The sequence below is a fragment of the Bombyx mori genome, chromosome 6, assembly GCF_030269925.1.
Source record: "Bombyx mori chromosome 6, ASM3026992v2".
Lineage (NCBI taxonomy): Eukaryota > Metazoa > Arthropoda > Insecta > Lepidoptera > Bombycidae > Bombyx > Bombyx mori.
This window is the reverse complement of record NC_085112.1, coordinates 16,138,317-16,154,285: the sequence shown is the minus strand read 5'-3', so window position 1 is coordinate 16,154,285 and position 15,969 is coordinate 16,138,317. Positions and strand designations below refer to the sequence as shown.

Below are 15,969 nucleotides of genomic sequence, written 5' to 3'. Positions count from 1 at the left end.
GACCTTAGAACTCATATCTCAAGGTGGGTAGCGGTATTTACGTTGTAGATGTCTATGGTCTCCAGTAGCCACTTAACAACAGGTGGGCTGTGAGCTCGTCCACCCATCTACACAATAAATAAATAAACCTATAATATGGACCTCAAAAACCACTAAACACCAGGGGTGCCGTGAGTGTGAGTGCTTTTGTCAAATCTACTGCCTTTTGTGTTATAGTTGTCCTTTAGGTTAGTGAACTAGCATGATGGATCTTACTCGATCAAAGCCATCAAAGGACAGCCTTAGGCGTTCGATTCCAATGAATAGTCCACGGGGAGTGCCCGTCATATTCCTATCAGGGTTGTTAAGTATACCAGAGAAAAAATCCTGATTATTGGCTGTCCATAAAATCAGGATTCCCCTTCGGAGGCAATTTAGCTGCTGCCTCCCGGGCGTGCAGGCACATCCGACGTTTATGACCGGCCGTTATTGGGCCATATATCGTGGGCCCTTGGTCCTCCCAGTAACCCTGGGGTTATTTTGGCGCGGTATAACAAAAAAAATACAAAAAGTTCCGCCCTTATTTTATGCTTGAATTATAACTGTTTTGTTTTCGTTGTGACGTATAGGGGTTTATTTACTGAAATTGTTTGAATGTTTAGGAAAGGTTTTTGATTGTATTGGCAGAGAAGGACAAACAAGCTCACGGATCATCAATTTACCGAAGCTCATAAGCGCTACAGTCAGGATACAGATGCACAGCGTCAGACATGAAGCCGAATCAAATAATGTAATCGAATAAAACTAGAACGCAAGGTCGTTTAGTGGAAGAAATGGACAGGATTCAGATCAAAGTAGACGGCAGCCTTAACGATCTAGCCTATGGACCTCAATAACCATTTAATATCCTGTAAGATGTGATCTCGACACCCCTCCGCACTAATAAATTAAAGATAATCGTTATCCTATCTAGGGTGAATACTATCCACAGATTGTGTAAGGTGTCGTTTATTTTGTCATAAAACTAAAACTCCTTTGCATAGTAAGTTGTTACAAATGTAGTTCTTTAGAAGCGGTACTCGGGAACGATGCAAGACTGCACTGGCGGGAATCAAACCTGTTTCGCGAATCAATGAAGGTAGTTAACTATATATGTACATACATTCTACCAAAGAGGTTGTAGAGTCCACTGTCCGCTGAACTTCGCAAACTAGTCGGCACTTATTAGGTAATTAATATAAATATTTGGGTGTTTGTCTACATTTCGATACTTTACATTTTAAAACTGCTGTTAATCTAATATTCTTTGATGTTTCATTATTAAAGCAACGATATGTAGTAACTCTATTAATTATATGTGAAATATTATGAATACAAAAACAACTAAAGTGCATATTCTCACAAAGAAAACCATTCAACTGAGTCTTGGCACGAAAATAGGGTAGTTTCAAAAATATTTATCGCTCGAGTTTCCCCGATGCACTATAGAAAAGATACAAAGAAGGGGATGTAAGTTAAGAAAATAAGAAGCAAATGGGCCGAGCGTTGAACGAAGCATCGGGATATTGCGTCCGCTCCGTAACTCCTTGTTTCGGAGTAAACTTGGTTGAAAGAAACGCGGGGAGTGTAGGGGCTAAATATTTTTTACAATACAGTATCATAGGAATTTGATATTAAAGTGGTCTTTGAATTGTCAGCAATTATTGAAAAAATCTGCTAGCTTAGCTTAAGACTACCCTAGGCAAGAAATCATGTACAACTATAGCACCAGTGATGCATGAAACAATTTAAATATTTCATAAATACATCAATAAAGTGAATATAAGAAATTTATGCTTATATTACCTATATACATTTTGTGATATGACGTGACTTCTACTACTTTCTTACTGGTGATAGGGTGACTTGTGAGCCTGCCCGGATAAGTACTAACACCCTGCCTATGGCAGTCGTGAAGCAGTAACGTGCTTCGGTTCGAAGGGTGGGGCAGCCGTTGTACTGTTAAAACTGAGACCTTACAACTCGTGTCTCGGGTGGCGGCATGAAGTGGGTGGCGGATGAGCTCACAGCCCACCTGTTGTTAAGTGGATACTGGAGCCCATAGACATCTACTACGTAAATGCGCCACCCAATTTGAAATATTAGTTCTAAGGTCTCAGTATAGTTACAACGGCTGCCCCACCCTTCAAACCGAAGCGCATTACTGCTTCACAGCTGAAATAAGCGGAGTAGTGGTACCTACCCGTGCGGACTCACAAGAACTCCTACCATAAGTAATGGCTACAAAATAAATGTAAAGGTGTGGTTTCGATTGACCCACACTACAGTGGTTTTTATTGAAGAACTCACTTGAATAATTAAAGGTTGTATACTTATGGAATATAATCTGTCATCTGAAGACAGACATTAATGAATAGATCAAAGTCATTAAGACTGGGCGTATCTCTATCCTCTACTCGTCGGCATCTTAACGTACGTACTGGAGTCGCGGCATGTCGTGAGTGGACACGGGTAAGCAGTATCATTCTACTTATTTGTGCTACGAAACAGCCATGCTCGATTTGGTGGTGGAATTCACCTAAAATCGTCTATGGAATTTGTTAAAAACTTACACAATTTACATTTTTTTTATTGCCCTTGTAGGCAGACGAGCACACGGCCCACCTGATGGTGAGTGGTTACCGTCGCTCATGGACTTCAGCAATGCCAGGGGCAGAACTGAGCCGCTGCCTACCTTTTAATACTCTCCACAAGCCTCGTTTGAAGAAGGACATGTCATAGCGCTCGGGAAACACCGTGGAGGGGAGCTCATTCCATAGCCGGAAGGTACGTGGCAAAAAAGATCTCTGGAAACGCACTATGGATGACCGCAGTGGCTCCATGTAGTGTGGATGAACTCTACTCCGGTGGCGGGCGGTGCGATGGTAAAAACGAGATGTCGGTATCATCTCGAATAGTTCCTCAGAGCACTTCCCATGGAACATACGGTACAAAATACAGAGGGAACTGAAGTGCCTCCGCAGACCCAGAGGTTCCAAACGATCTGTGAGAATGGGATTATCGACGATCCGAATGGCCCTCTTCTGTATGGAGTCTAATGCAAGAAGCTGATATTTGGGAGCCCCGGCCCAGAGATGGGACATCCATAAAGAGCGCAACAACTATGAGAATTACTTTCAAAAGTCTAAAATTAATACCAAAATCACTTGTCACCTCTTAGACTACAGCATTATCGTCAACTACACACCCTTTAGACACAATCTCCCAATCGTAGCCTTTATCAGCCGCCTCGATATTACTTCATACTCGAGCCCTCCCCGGCTGACGCATAGCGCTCCCAAGATTAATAGCGCTTAAGATTTTACATCTATGGAAGGAAATATTCGCTGAATAGGGCTCTGAATGACGTGGGCTCAAGGTTCATGGCGAGTGTAATTATGTTTATGAATTTGGAAATGTTTTAAGTGCATCGTTATAAGGATTTTCATAGTGGTTGATAAATTTAAGAGACACAATAATCGAGTACTTGAATGATCATCAAAAGGCATGGATTGATACTTCATCTTTCTGATTGACTGTTGAGCAGATATTTCGGTGATATTTTTATCCTTGGGTATACTTGAATACTGATAATATCTAAAACGGTTTATATTTATTTGACCGTGTACTTGGTTAAGGTGAGATAACAGACGTCGGTCTAAAATATTATACTATCAATATCGCTACAAAATAAGTGGCGGTAAGTATCATAAAACAGAAGATTTTTGTCAAACGCGTGAATCATGCTTACGACATTTTAAACATAAATTGGCACACACACAAGTTCCCAACAATAGTATTTAGATGGTTGGTCTGCTGAGAAATTTCGATGGTGAAAAATATTCCTTTTGTCGATATCCGCAACAAACATTTAATCGGTCTCAACCTGGGTATCCGGATACTAGTCCGGCTATCGTACTCTTCAAACCTAACTAGATTGAGAAGTCAGTAGTGATATCCTCTAGCTATGTAGCTTTTAAAATGCAATGCAAATGCATAAAGAGTGATTACGCTAATGTGTACAATAATACATAATTCATACTGGTGGTAGGAGCTCTTGAGAGTCCGCGCGGGTAGGTACCGCTACCCTGCTTATTTCTGCCGTGAAGCAGTAATGCGTTTCGGTTTGAAGGGTGGGGCAGCCGTTGTAACTATACCTGAGACCTTAGAACTTATGTCTCAAGGTGGGTGGCGCTTTTGCGTTGTACATGTCTATGGGCTCCAGTAACCACTTAACACCAGGTGGGCTGTGAGCTCGTCCGCCCATCTAAGCAATAAAAATAATAATATACGGGTTTGATTTTATTTATGTATTATACCTTTATCACAGAAGTCTTTCGTGAACACGTTTCGGGTATGCCTCTACATACTTTCTTTCGGCCATAATTTTATCTTACCATCAGCTTCATTTAATAATCCACTGTCAATAGTGCGTATGTCAAGTCCACCCCTCGTTAGGGAGACCACCCGCACGGGGTCTCAGGTTCAAGCCGACACGATTTGGGCGGTACGGCAGCGCTGTACCCGTGACTGTGTCATCCATGACAAGTTGTCTGATATTAGATGCTCGTAGGAAAATTATAAGTTAAAATTTCGGTTCATATATCTTCAAAATACGAATTAATTTTGTTTGTACGTTTCTTTATCATAACCGTAATGAAGCAGCTCGCTGTTAGATTATTTTAAGCTTACCTGGACTAGTGCCACACGATAGTATTCCCAAGTTCCTGCTTGAACAGGCGGCCGGTGATAAAAGTCATGGCAAATCATGCTATCATCATCATCATGATCATCAGTCTTTATCTGCTCACTGCTGAACGTAGGCTTTCTCCAATGCCTAAATCATGCTATGCAGCATGGTAAAAAGACTGCTGCATCGATCTCACATAATATGGGATAAAGCCTAGAAGAAGATGGGTCTCCTGACTGCTTTATTACGTAGTACATACTGAAGTAGACTACGAGAAGACTACAGTCAACTGAAGAAATCATGATCCCTCTCGCATTAAGTGGTTACCAGACTCCTTGAACATAATATGAGTGCCTCTATTTCATTATTTTACAGCTGCTGATCCGATTTAAGCCGCATAATTCTCTTTATAAAAAAAAATCCACCTTCTGACTCAAGAATAAGCGTATTGATTTCTATATGAATTGGAACAGACTGTAATCAATTGGCTCTGATAATTGCATAACTTCTAATGATCCTTAAACTCATCGGGTCGTTTTTACCAAAAAAATATATTTGAAAATCTAAGAAACCGAAATCGTAAAGAAACACTTGAAAAGTCAAGTTAAAAGAAGCAATAGCAATAAAAACTCAATTTGTTTATAAAGAGCTTTTAAACTGGACATAAGCCCGTAGGGTTGGCATAAAAATTCCTAAAGGGTTGCGGTGTATCGACCGGCGACACGTGCTGCGACCGTGATGGCAATGTTAAGTAGTAGAAAATAGGTTTTGTGGTACAGCGTAGAAATCTCTCAGTAGTTCATTCGGATGTTTTATGTGTGTGTTGCACGCCACTGACCACAATCCTCGGCTTCTCTCATCCAGCTTTGCAAACTACCCTGCATAGATCATCATTCCACCGAGCTTGAAGGCGCCCTGCACTACATTTGCCAATACGCGGTCTCCACTCAAGAACCCGTTTACTTCGACGGTTATCGGTTCTCCGGCTAACATGGCCAGCCCATTGCCACTTCAGCTTACTATCCGCTGTGCCATGTCGATAGCTTTGGTATATTATAATATCCAGAAAATGTACTATTTTCTAAGTACATAAACACATGGTCATATACTGTCATTTTCATGAAGAAAGGTATACTGAGAGAAAGATAGACTTCTATAAGAAATGTGTTCGTATAAAGAAATGACAAAAAATACGAAACTATTTATGTTATTATTAGACATCGGTATTGTATGCCCCTCGAGTTACGACCTTCGTGCCGATTATATCGGCGGTATTAATTTATTTCTTTCTTTCCGTAAAAATGACACCTTCAATGAGTAACGTGAATGCGTCAATGCGTTGGTTTACGAGCACTGAAATGAGAAATATTATGATGAGATAAAGAAGAATATGAAGATTTTCAGAATTGACTTTTCTTCTAAGAAGACTGGAATTATTCTAATAATGGCCTTTCAATCCTGAAGCATAAGAAATAAACATTTTGTATGATGCATGCAAGACGACAAAATTATGTTACTTTGGCTCAAAACAAACTTAACTGACTGTTTTCCACTAAACAACAATTAAAAAGACCAAGCATAATCGTTCCCGCGGACCCAGCCCGACATTTGGGATTTTAACTCCAAGCGACTGTCGTGCGACTCTAAAGCTACACGGCAACTTTTTAATTGCTCTATCCGCAACCGGCACGGTGTCGTTGGAACTTTGTAATGTACGTTCACTAAATGATTGTTTTACAAGTTAACGACTTTTTGTACGGATTAGTGTGGAATGGACGTTTCGATAGCTTTTAAAGGATTTGCGTTTATATGTAGCAGACTATAAGTGTGAAAATTCATTGATATTATTATTTGTAGCATGACAGCGATAAAAGTTGTAATAAGATTGAACATTATTTTTTATAGTTTAGCAATAGCTGGAGGCATTAGGACTGCACAGATCACTCACATTGCATCTTTTTGCATTTGTTGAAACAATCTTAAACCTGTTCTCCCCGTGGTTGTCGTAAAGGATGACTAAATGGTGCACTGAAGAATGATGGGTGGCAGCATTCACGTTGTAATATCTATGGCTTTCAGTAACCGCTCAGATGAGGCGTAATTTTGTTAACAAATGTACCAGAACTTCCAACACGAGTTGAAGTTCCAATTATAGAGGAATGGCAACCCAACGATGCTTGTAACACACTATGTGGAATCATAATACGCATTATCCAAAAAGCTCTCTTTATCACCCCACTCCATTTTAATATCGCAAAATATTGTACAATGTATTGGCGCCAAAATGAGAAAACTCAATGAGCAATCATATAAAAATGACAGATTCCAAATTCAAATGTAATATTTTGTTTATTTTTAATTGTAACAATATTTATGGCCAGACTAAGTATCAATAATAGATTTAAAAAGATAAAGCCGCGTAAGACTGTGCGAAATGTTATGAACGTTAGATATTTGAAATATACGAAATATACCCGAGACGAATGTACGACGTAAACAATTTAAATTGAGAGCACTTTTATACCGTCAAAGTAGGGCATTTGCAATTCAATACTGTGTAATCGTTTGCTATCCGGATGGAGCTGAAGAGCGCTCGGAAATTTGGCAACAATAATAACTCTAACAAGAACCACCGAACCACTCCCACCGCTCGACCCTTCGACGCGGGTTTTACTGAATAAGTTGATACCCTAAACGCTTGTTTATTTATTTATTAGAGGAATAATTGATAAACTGAAATGAAAAAGGTCGTATGCTAGTAAAAAGTTTTTTTTTTTAATATTTAGATGATGGCGAGATAGACACGAGAGCGACGTAATGACCTTAGGTTTTAGATATCACAATGTGAATTCCACCACTCTCCTATAATCCACTCTAGTCTTGTCCAGTCATTCAGATAATAAAAAAAATACGTAAATTTATAAATCTTAATTTATCATCGCAAGTATTACGTCATCATACAACCCTTATTCAAGTACGTATTAAGGTAGTTTTTTTATGGTTTACTTGAAAGGACGAGCTCAAACCCCACCAGGTGTAAAGTGGTCACCAGAGCCCATAGACATTAACAGTAACGTAAATGCCGCCTCCCACCTTGCGACATGAGTTCTAAGTCACCGTTTTTTTAGTATGGCAGCTGTCCCACCCTTTAAGCTGAAACGCTTTAGGGCAGAAATAGGCGGGGTGGTAGTACCTACCTACCTACCAGTGCGGGTCACAAGACACCATTAATTTCGAATATCATAATTAGAATAAGTTATGTACCTTTTTTTCGGACAGGAACCTCATGCGAGGTATGCACATGTTGAGAGCAGACCTCGGGTTCAAGAATGTTTTAGGGTCCTACCCACCAAACGACTCCCCTTGCACTCTCTCACCCGACGTCAGATCCCAACCCGGGGTCAGAACCCAGGCAAAGTAGGGGGGGTTTCCGCGGTCAACACTACAACCAGACTCACGGTGCCACCCCTAGGAAGCCTGACTGACGGGTCGTCAAGGCGGTAGTCGACGACTCGACGTCAACCGTCTCGGTACGGCAATCTGACAGGCCGCCCCAGGTGGTGCCGCTGGTGTTCCGGAAAACCCCGCTGGACTAGAACCAGCCTACCAGGTCGGAACGCGATACATCACCAACCTGTGCTCTTACACAACAGTTCCGTGGAACTGCGGCCATGCAACGCGCTCTGGCACCGTTAGCACGCCCCGCAGTCTCTACCCCTCAGGTCGCCCCCTAACCTTCACCGGGGGGAGGTTGCCTCCTACAAAATAGATTTTGTACCTGCCTGCTATATTCCAGAGGGTTCAATTATTTGAACCACTCAATGCGAGCTCACCGATTATCTCACGCACTACTTCTGAGAAGATATTGTCTATCGTAACCCAATTTTACCAAAATCTTATGAGGATGCTATAAAAATTGTCTATGAAAAAGATGGTTTGTTATTTAATTTAAATAAACTTCTTGATGAGGTGATAACTTTGAACTCTGAAATTCGGATTCCAATTCAAGCATATAAGAAATGGGAGAGAGAAGATAGAAAGTTGAAAGAATGTATTATATTTGGTTTTATAATCTGTGTATTAAAACATTTCTAAGGAATCAATTATTTTCCTCTTTAAAAGTTGGTCACAAGAAGCCTTCCTAATATTTATGATGAAATTCACATGAGTGATAACTTAAACAGAGAAGGAATGTTGTTCGAAGTTGAAGATCAAAATGTGAAACTTTGGTCCGTCTCGACAAGGCTCAGAGCTTTTGTAAAATTAATTTATCAATTTCCTTTTCAAATGCACCATTATATGGAAAGTAGGTCATTGAATATCTGTTGTCAGTTTAAAAGTTCAACGTGCGTTGATTTGCAGATAGAAGGAACAGATGTTAATGCTTAAATTGAGATTGGATGCAGGTGATACATAATATAATTTAGAATAAAAAACTAGAGCATGAATTGAGGGCATCCCCTTGAAATCGATTGAAACACGCGAGAGCGCCAACGTATATACGTATAACGTATAATTGTGCTAATTTTTGTTCTTGTTCTGTGTTGCAGACGGTATAAGACGTGAATATTACTCGTTGCAAGAGCTCTAAGTCTCCGGACAGTTTGGGCTCACGAAATGCCTTTTTTAAGGACGACGGCTGAACTTCCTAGGAGGTCCTCGCGCCTGGGGAGCGTGCGGGGTATGTGGCACTGGCCGATCCGGAAATGTTGGGAACGTACCACGGGCCCAAAGATGGCTCTACTTACTAAACATCCTACCTCCTACCTCCCAGCAGTAAAAGGATGTTTTTTATTGATCAGAATAGTAGCGGCATTCAAAAGTCAAAATGAATAGAAATTTAAATAAATAGTTTATATATTCAAGTTTAAGGTGTCAATATCAGCGTCTTAAATAAAACTACCTTTATGAATTGCATCCGCATTTTTATGTCATTTGATTTTAGTGGATGCGACAAGTCCTTTTAATTCTCTTTATGACTCGTGAAAGCCGAAGGAAATACTATATATAATTTCTTTCAGTGTCACTACAGTGCTTAGTTGAGGTCTGTACTCTTTCGTTACACATTTGTTTGAGTATCTCTTCTGTCTCCAAAGCAACTATGTTCATACTATGAATAGTATGAACATAGTTGCTTTGGAGACAGCTCCTTACTCAGATTCATCATCATAACAAAAGGTTACAATATACACGCGGAACATAATCTGTTGAAATGTTCAACATATATTTCTACGAGCAACTTATGTAAAATTCAAAACGGTCTTGGGTTTATTCATGTTTTACGTGGCTAAAACACAACAAAACTTTAAGGAAAAAGAATCGAATCAAACTTAGTTTTACTGTCAAACAATTTACTTATCTACCCTCTGTCTCTAAAGTAAAGAAAACTCGCTTTTACACCCAAAGTTTGAAAGTTCACAGTCCTTTCAAAACGCTAACATCTAATTTAAAACTGCGCTACGTTCATATCTCAGTGGACTTAGCTTAAAATTGGATTGCTTTTCTACAAGTTCGGATATTTGCATACGAACAAAAGGAGAGTAAAATGTGGATATTGTCTGATTATACATTACTGCTAGAATAGTGTTCTAAGAGAACGCGTTAGTATTTGTATAGGAAAAATTACAAATTCAAATTAATTGCCAAATTAATTCATACTACACTTATTTAACTGAGCGGTGGAAACCCTCCTGTCGTGGCCACTGGAAACTACATACCCGACACTGTAGACCGAACGGTAAACCGTCGACGTTGCCCAAAGCACGTCATTACGGATCCTCCTGATCCATTAACGGTGCTTTTAGGCACCCTAAGCACCGATCACCGTCCTCGTCGAACCCGTCGCTTGCGACGAAGAGCTCGACGAGCGAATTAACCCATAGACACAGCCCACTGAGTTTCTCGCCGGATCTTCTCAGTGGGTCGCGTTTCCGATCCGGTGGTAGATTCTGCGAAGCACTGCTCTTGCTAGGGTCAGTGTTAGCAACTCTCCGGTTTGAGCCCCATGAGCTACAAACGTTAGGGTGAAGCTGAAATAGCCTCTCAAGGCTATAAGCATAGGTAGAAAAAAAAAAGATCGGTGGAGCACAGAAACGTGACTGGCACGCACCTTGAGACAAGAGGTCGAAGTTCCAATTGATAACGATTATCCCATCTTTCAATTTATTTGAATTGTTTTCACAGAAGAACATTCTAGCCATTATATAGTTATAATACAATTGAGATTTTAACCTCGTATCTAAAGCTCTAAATCTGTATACACATTGCAATATCTACGAAGTCCCGTAACCACAGATCGGCAAGTTCACCATACAATAATCACAAAAGAAATGAAAAATACTTCGTTATCTAACCTACAAACTTTATTAAGCAGTGAAAGTATAAATTGCACATTTATGATTCGAATTTTAAATCTAAAGACTTAAACGTTTTAAAATTCTACAAATTGTTGTTCATTTTTCAAATAAATATGTGGAACTCATTTTCTTTATCACTTCACAGAAATTTCACCTCTTTTGTCTTAAGCTTTAGAATCTAAAATCGGATAAAAAACAAAATTCTCTTTAAAAGAAAACCAATGCATGTTGCCTCGAATGAAATATAGAAATTCCGCGGGACACGTTCTAAGTGAGAAATGTAAATTCGTTTTGCGATAGAAAAGGTTCTTATTTCAATAGAGTTAAGATTCAATGTTGCTCGCGTTAAGATTTTTAATGTAATATTTTCACATACGTGTTTCTGCGTTTGACAGTTGTTACCCAGTTGGGAAGGTAAGGTGCTGGTCCACTGGCGGAGCACAACGCAGCGCTTTTGTTGAAATTTGTTATCGGTGATACAGAAAGTTAGTACCGTGCTAAGGTCGTTGTGCGTATAGAACGAGAGCTTTTTGTTATTGATTTACTTTAAGAAATTATTTTCATAATTGACTTCATTTTTCACGGAAGTGTGCGAATATGTTTTATCAGTTAATTTTCTTCTTTTGCTTGTGATTAATTCCATTATTTAAAAAAAAAAATTAACATTCTATTTTATTTGTATCTACTATCACGACCGCTTGAATCATGAACCTAACCATCAAATGGCAGATTCATAAGAACGGTCACAATGAGATCTGAAGCTAGATACTCTTTTCAAAAGCAGTACTTTGTTGTAATTATAAAAGGTTTTTTTTGTGCTTAGATGGGTGGACGAGCTGACAGCCCACCTTAAACGCATTACTGCTTCACGGCAGAAATAGGCAGGGTGGTAGTACCTACCCGCGCGGACTCACAAGATGTCCTACCACCAGTAAAGGTGGTAACAGGTTACAAAAAACTATTATTAAGATTTGATTGTTTTTTTTGTCGCTGCGTTATTATTCGCCAATGGAATAAATTATGAAGAATCGAAGAAGTATTTGCGAATCCACGAACAACGTAAGAAGTGTCAACGCATCACTTGAGTACTGAAATTACTAATGAGGCTATTTGTAGTGATGAAACAGTACAAGGTGAGACCGAATGGTTGTAACGGCGCCTACAGATAAATAATATATTATTTGACATCCAATGGGCCAAATAGATTCTAAGGGATTTTATGGCCTGGTAACTAAGACTTTTAGGTCAAGTCTTATTTTTTTTTACTTTTTATTCTTATTTTGATATAGATTAAACATAGATTACTGCTAACTTTCAATAATTATGCCTGCCTGTTTTTTGTTACTGTCCATAGCGTCTGCCCGAGCACACAGCCCACTTGATGTTGAGTGGTCGCCCATGGACGTCAGCAATGCCAGGGGCAGAGCCAAGCCGCTATCTACTGTTAATATTCTCCGCAAGCGACGTTTGAAGAAGGACAAGCCATAGCGCTAAGGAAATACCGTGTATAGGTGGTATGGTTCAAACCGTGGTAACGCACTGTGGTTAAATGAAGGTGCGATGGTAAAAACATTTCACAAAGCTCAGGAAACACCAAGCGTATCTACATTATGACGTAACGAAATCAGTTAGTGGTGGTACGGTTCAAATATCAGCAGATCGAAATCTATTTTATGAATTTAAATGAAATACTCACTCAACTGTGACTCACACAAGTTGAACTCACCCCAATATTGTTTGGGTGAAAGACATATTTATGTCTTAGCATTCGAGATTCATTTGTCGCTGTACATTAGTCGGAATCGTAAATATATCAGCGTCGTCATATCATTAGATGTTATTATTCTTGGGTTGAGTTCAACTGACGGTCAATAACCATGTCAATACGTACAATAAAATTCTTTTACTAGGCAATCTCACCGTTCTCTTGCTGTTAGACGTCACGATGCTATTTTTTATTGCTCTAAATGAGCTCACAATCCGCTTCATACTAATTGGTAATCAATCGGTTTATCGGCATCTCAGTGTGAATTTAAAGTATAATTTAAGATATAATTGTCAGCCCACACAGATTTACATGTAAGGTCAAGGGTGTTCACGTGCTCTCATGAAAGAAAAAAAAAACATTATTGGTGCTACAGTAATGGTAGTACAGAGGTAGTAAATGGAACACTTGAAATATTAACGCTTTGAAGAGAAATACGAAATATTAAAGAATTTTGTTTAATATTTCGGGATTCTCATTTGAATTTCACCCGGTCGAAAGAGCTTCTTTCATCCGGTTCTCTCATTGTTCTGATTTTATTAACCGGATAATTTTTCCGGTTCATATTTAATTGCACTGTTTTACGCATTAAAAGTATCCTAATTTGAATACTAATCGAGAAATTATGAGAAGACCTTTTTGTACACTGTTTGTTGAACGTTAAATGAAGGTAGTTTGGATAGTCACAAACAAAAAGGAACCAGTTTGGTGTAATTTACAAACTACAAGGAGCGAAAAAATAAACATAATTTCAAAGGAATGTTCATTTAAGATGTACCTTTGTTGTTAGTTAAAATTATATAAATTAACAGCCTATTTACATATTTTATTACATAATAATATGTTATGGTCCAATGTTAGACATAATATGCTATTAGCCCGACCGTGCGAATTTGGAATAGCTATAGACTTAGGCTTTTAGCGGTAGGCAGCGGCTTGGCTCTGCCCCTGGCATTGCTGAAGTCCATGGGCGACAGTAATTACTCAACATCAGGTCAGCTGTATGCTGTATGTATGTAATTCAAATTTCAAAGTATGTAATTTGATTATAATTAATTATCGTTTTGAACAGGCATACTCTGTGAGTTCATCGTTTTATGGTGAATCCACAACATCCTTTATTCCATGAACTCTCGACATATTAATAACATAACAAGAAACCCAAGCATATTGTTTTAAATAAAACCAAATTACATTCTATTCGCCGCTTCTTATATTTCCACAAATTTTGTTGTTTTAATATCTTACAGAAGTCAAACCATCGTTTTGTTGACGGTTTTGCGGCTCTTAGCTATCAACTGTACTGACTTATCTATTGTATTTTCCCCAAACTGTAATTCTGTCTTAAATCAGTTATCTCATTTAAATCCACTAGACGGCCTCACGGATAAGTCTACGGAATCCGAAGCTAAAACTTGGAACAATCAACCCTTTATTTGGCACTTCTCCTTGCAAGTAATTAGCTGGAGGCATTCACGATTCTTTTTTCAAAGAAAACTTTCACGTAGACCATTGTTCTGAAGGGAATTCATCAAACTTGGTGGAGGGTGACCTGTGAATCGTCTAAATTGATTCTTTGAAGCGATTAAATTGGGGTTGAAGGAAATTTAACGCTGTCTTCGCTCCTTATATGATCTTTGGGTGGAAATAATTGTGCAATGAGGCTGTAAGATATAAGAACTGGTATAAATAACGACCACTGTCCTAATTTTTTTTTACCGCGAAGCGATACGTATATCTGTGGTAATAAAAAAATTAAACGCTTGATTTGTAGCACTGAAAGAACGCATTCAATATGTCTTATTGGACTATTACGAATAATAGGCACTACAATAGACATTACAAATTTGTCCCTACCATCGGAATATATCTAAGTCCTGAATATAATATCGTCCTTATTCTTAAACTCATAAGGATCATTTTGGTATGTCAAAAATGTGCCCCAATTGAGTTGAACGCCGGATATTGTGAAATGGTTCTTTGTTAGGCTGATGATGCGCCGCCGTTGATGCTTTGTGGAGAGGAGACTTAAATATGAAACGGTCCTCTTTTTATTGGATTGTTAAATAAATTTATATCCAGAAGAGAAAAAAATTCTGCTTTCATGCTTACAAAGGCAAATGTTTGCAAGACAGGTTAAATTCAATATTTACACATAAGGAAATCTCCTGGATTTTAATTTTATGGTTTTTCACAAATAGATGATTACTAAATATTAATTAGGGCACTTAGCGCGATGGTGTTAACATTTTTAAAGCCCAAAATATTCTTGTCAGACCTTATGGCTAAATGTTTTATTTGTATTTTGGGTGTAATATTTTATTTTTCAATCAGACACGAATTGCAAATCTACTAGGCACCTGAAATTTGACAAATACACGAATTTTGTTTAAAAATGCTACCTACTAACCTGCTGGACAATTACATTCGGCGTCTCTCTTCTCCCTCCGCAACAGCTCCGACTCCTTTTTCGACACTATCGGTTGTTGAACTGTCCTCTCCAAATCTTTCAATTTCTCCTCAAGCGCTATCACTCGCTGCTCCAAACAGTGCTGCCTATACAAACCGTATCCACACAGAACAAAGAAGAACCCACAACAGCACCACAGAACCACTTTATTTAACACATTCTCCTCGCGACCTTCCTGTCTCTTTGGATTCGCCATGTTTGGTTTAATTTTAGCCAATCAAACACCAATCCATTATCGGAAAAACCAAAAATATAGAAGATTTTCCCAATGCACGATCGCGATTTCTACAATTTGGGTTTTATTAAGCCGAATGTGGGGTTATATGTCGCGATTATGGCAACGAGAATTTTGACAATTATTCAATTATCAAAATGATTTTTCATAATTCGGATTACAAACGCGTGTTAGCCCGGTAACTCGTGCGATATGAGTAGTCCTGACTGACGGTCCCCGATGGCTCCCTCGGGAAAAGGAAGTGGCTTGTCCAGCGTTAATGCCCTTCTAGTTGCGTCGATTACCCGTCGTAGTACCCTTCCAAACTTTGATGGACGTGGCACATTGTTGCGTTAATATACGGATGCATTGGTTTAAGATCAGTTGCCGGATTTTTAGTTAGGTTAATAAGGATGTGGGCTTATGTTTGTTTGGATTATGTATTTTGTTCATATC

The 15,969-nt window shown here is 38.9% G+C and overlaps 1 protein-coding gene across 4 annotated transcripts in view; it reads right to left on the bottom strand.

The window, feature by feature from the left end:
* LOC101743884 (collagen alpha chain CG42342) overlaps positions 1 to 15,761 on the bottom strand; it is a 380,399-nt gene extending 364,638 nt beyond the window's left edge. For 3 of the 4 annotated variants that reach the window (XM_062669202.1, XM_062669207.1, XM_062669208.1), the window contains exon 1: positions 15,240 to 15,761. In XM_062669202.1, the coding sequence (XP_062525186.1) occupies positions 15,240 to 15,495 (256 nt within the window). In that variant the 5' untranslated portion in view covers positions 15,496 to 15,761. The remainder of the gene's footprint in view (positions 1 to 15,239) is intronic. The other variant, XM_062669204.1, reaches the window with a different exon arrangement.
* Between the last annotated feature and the right edge of the window lie 208 nt (positions 15,762 to 15,969).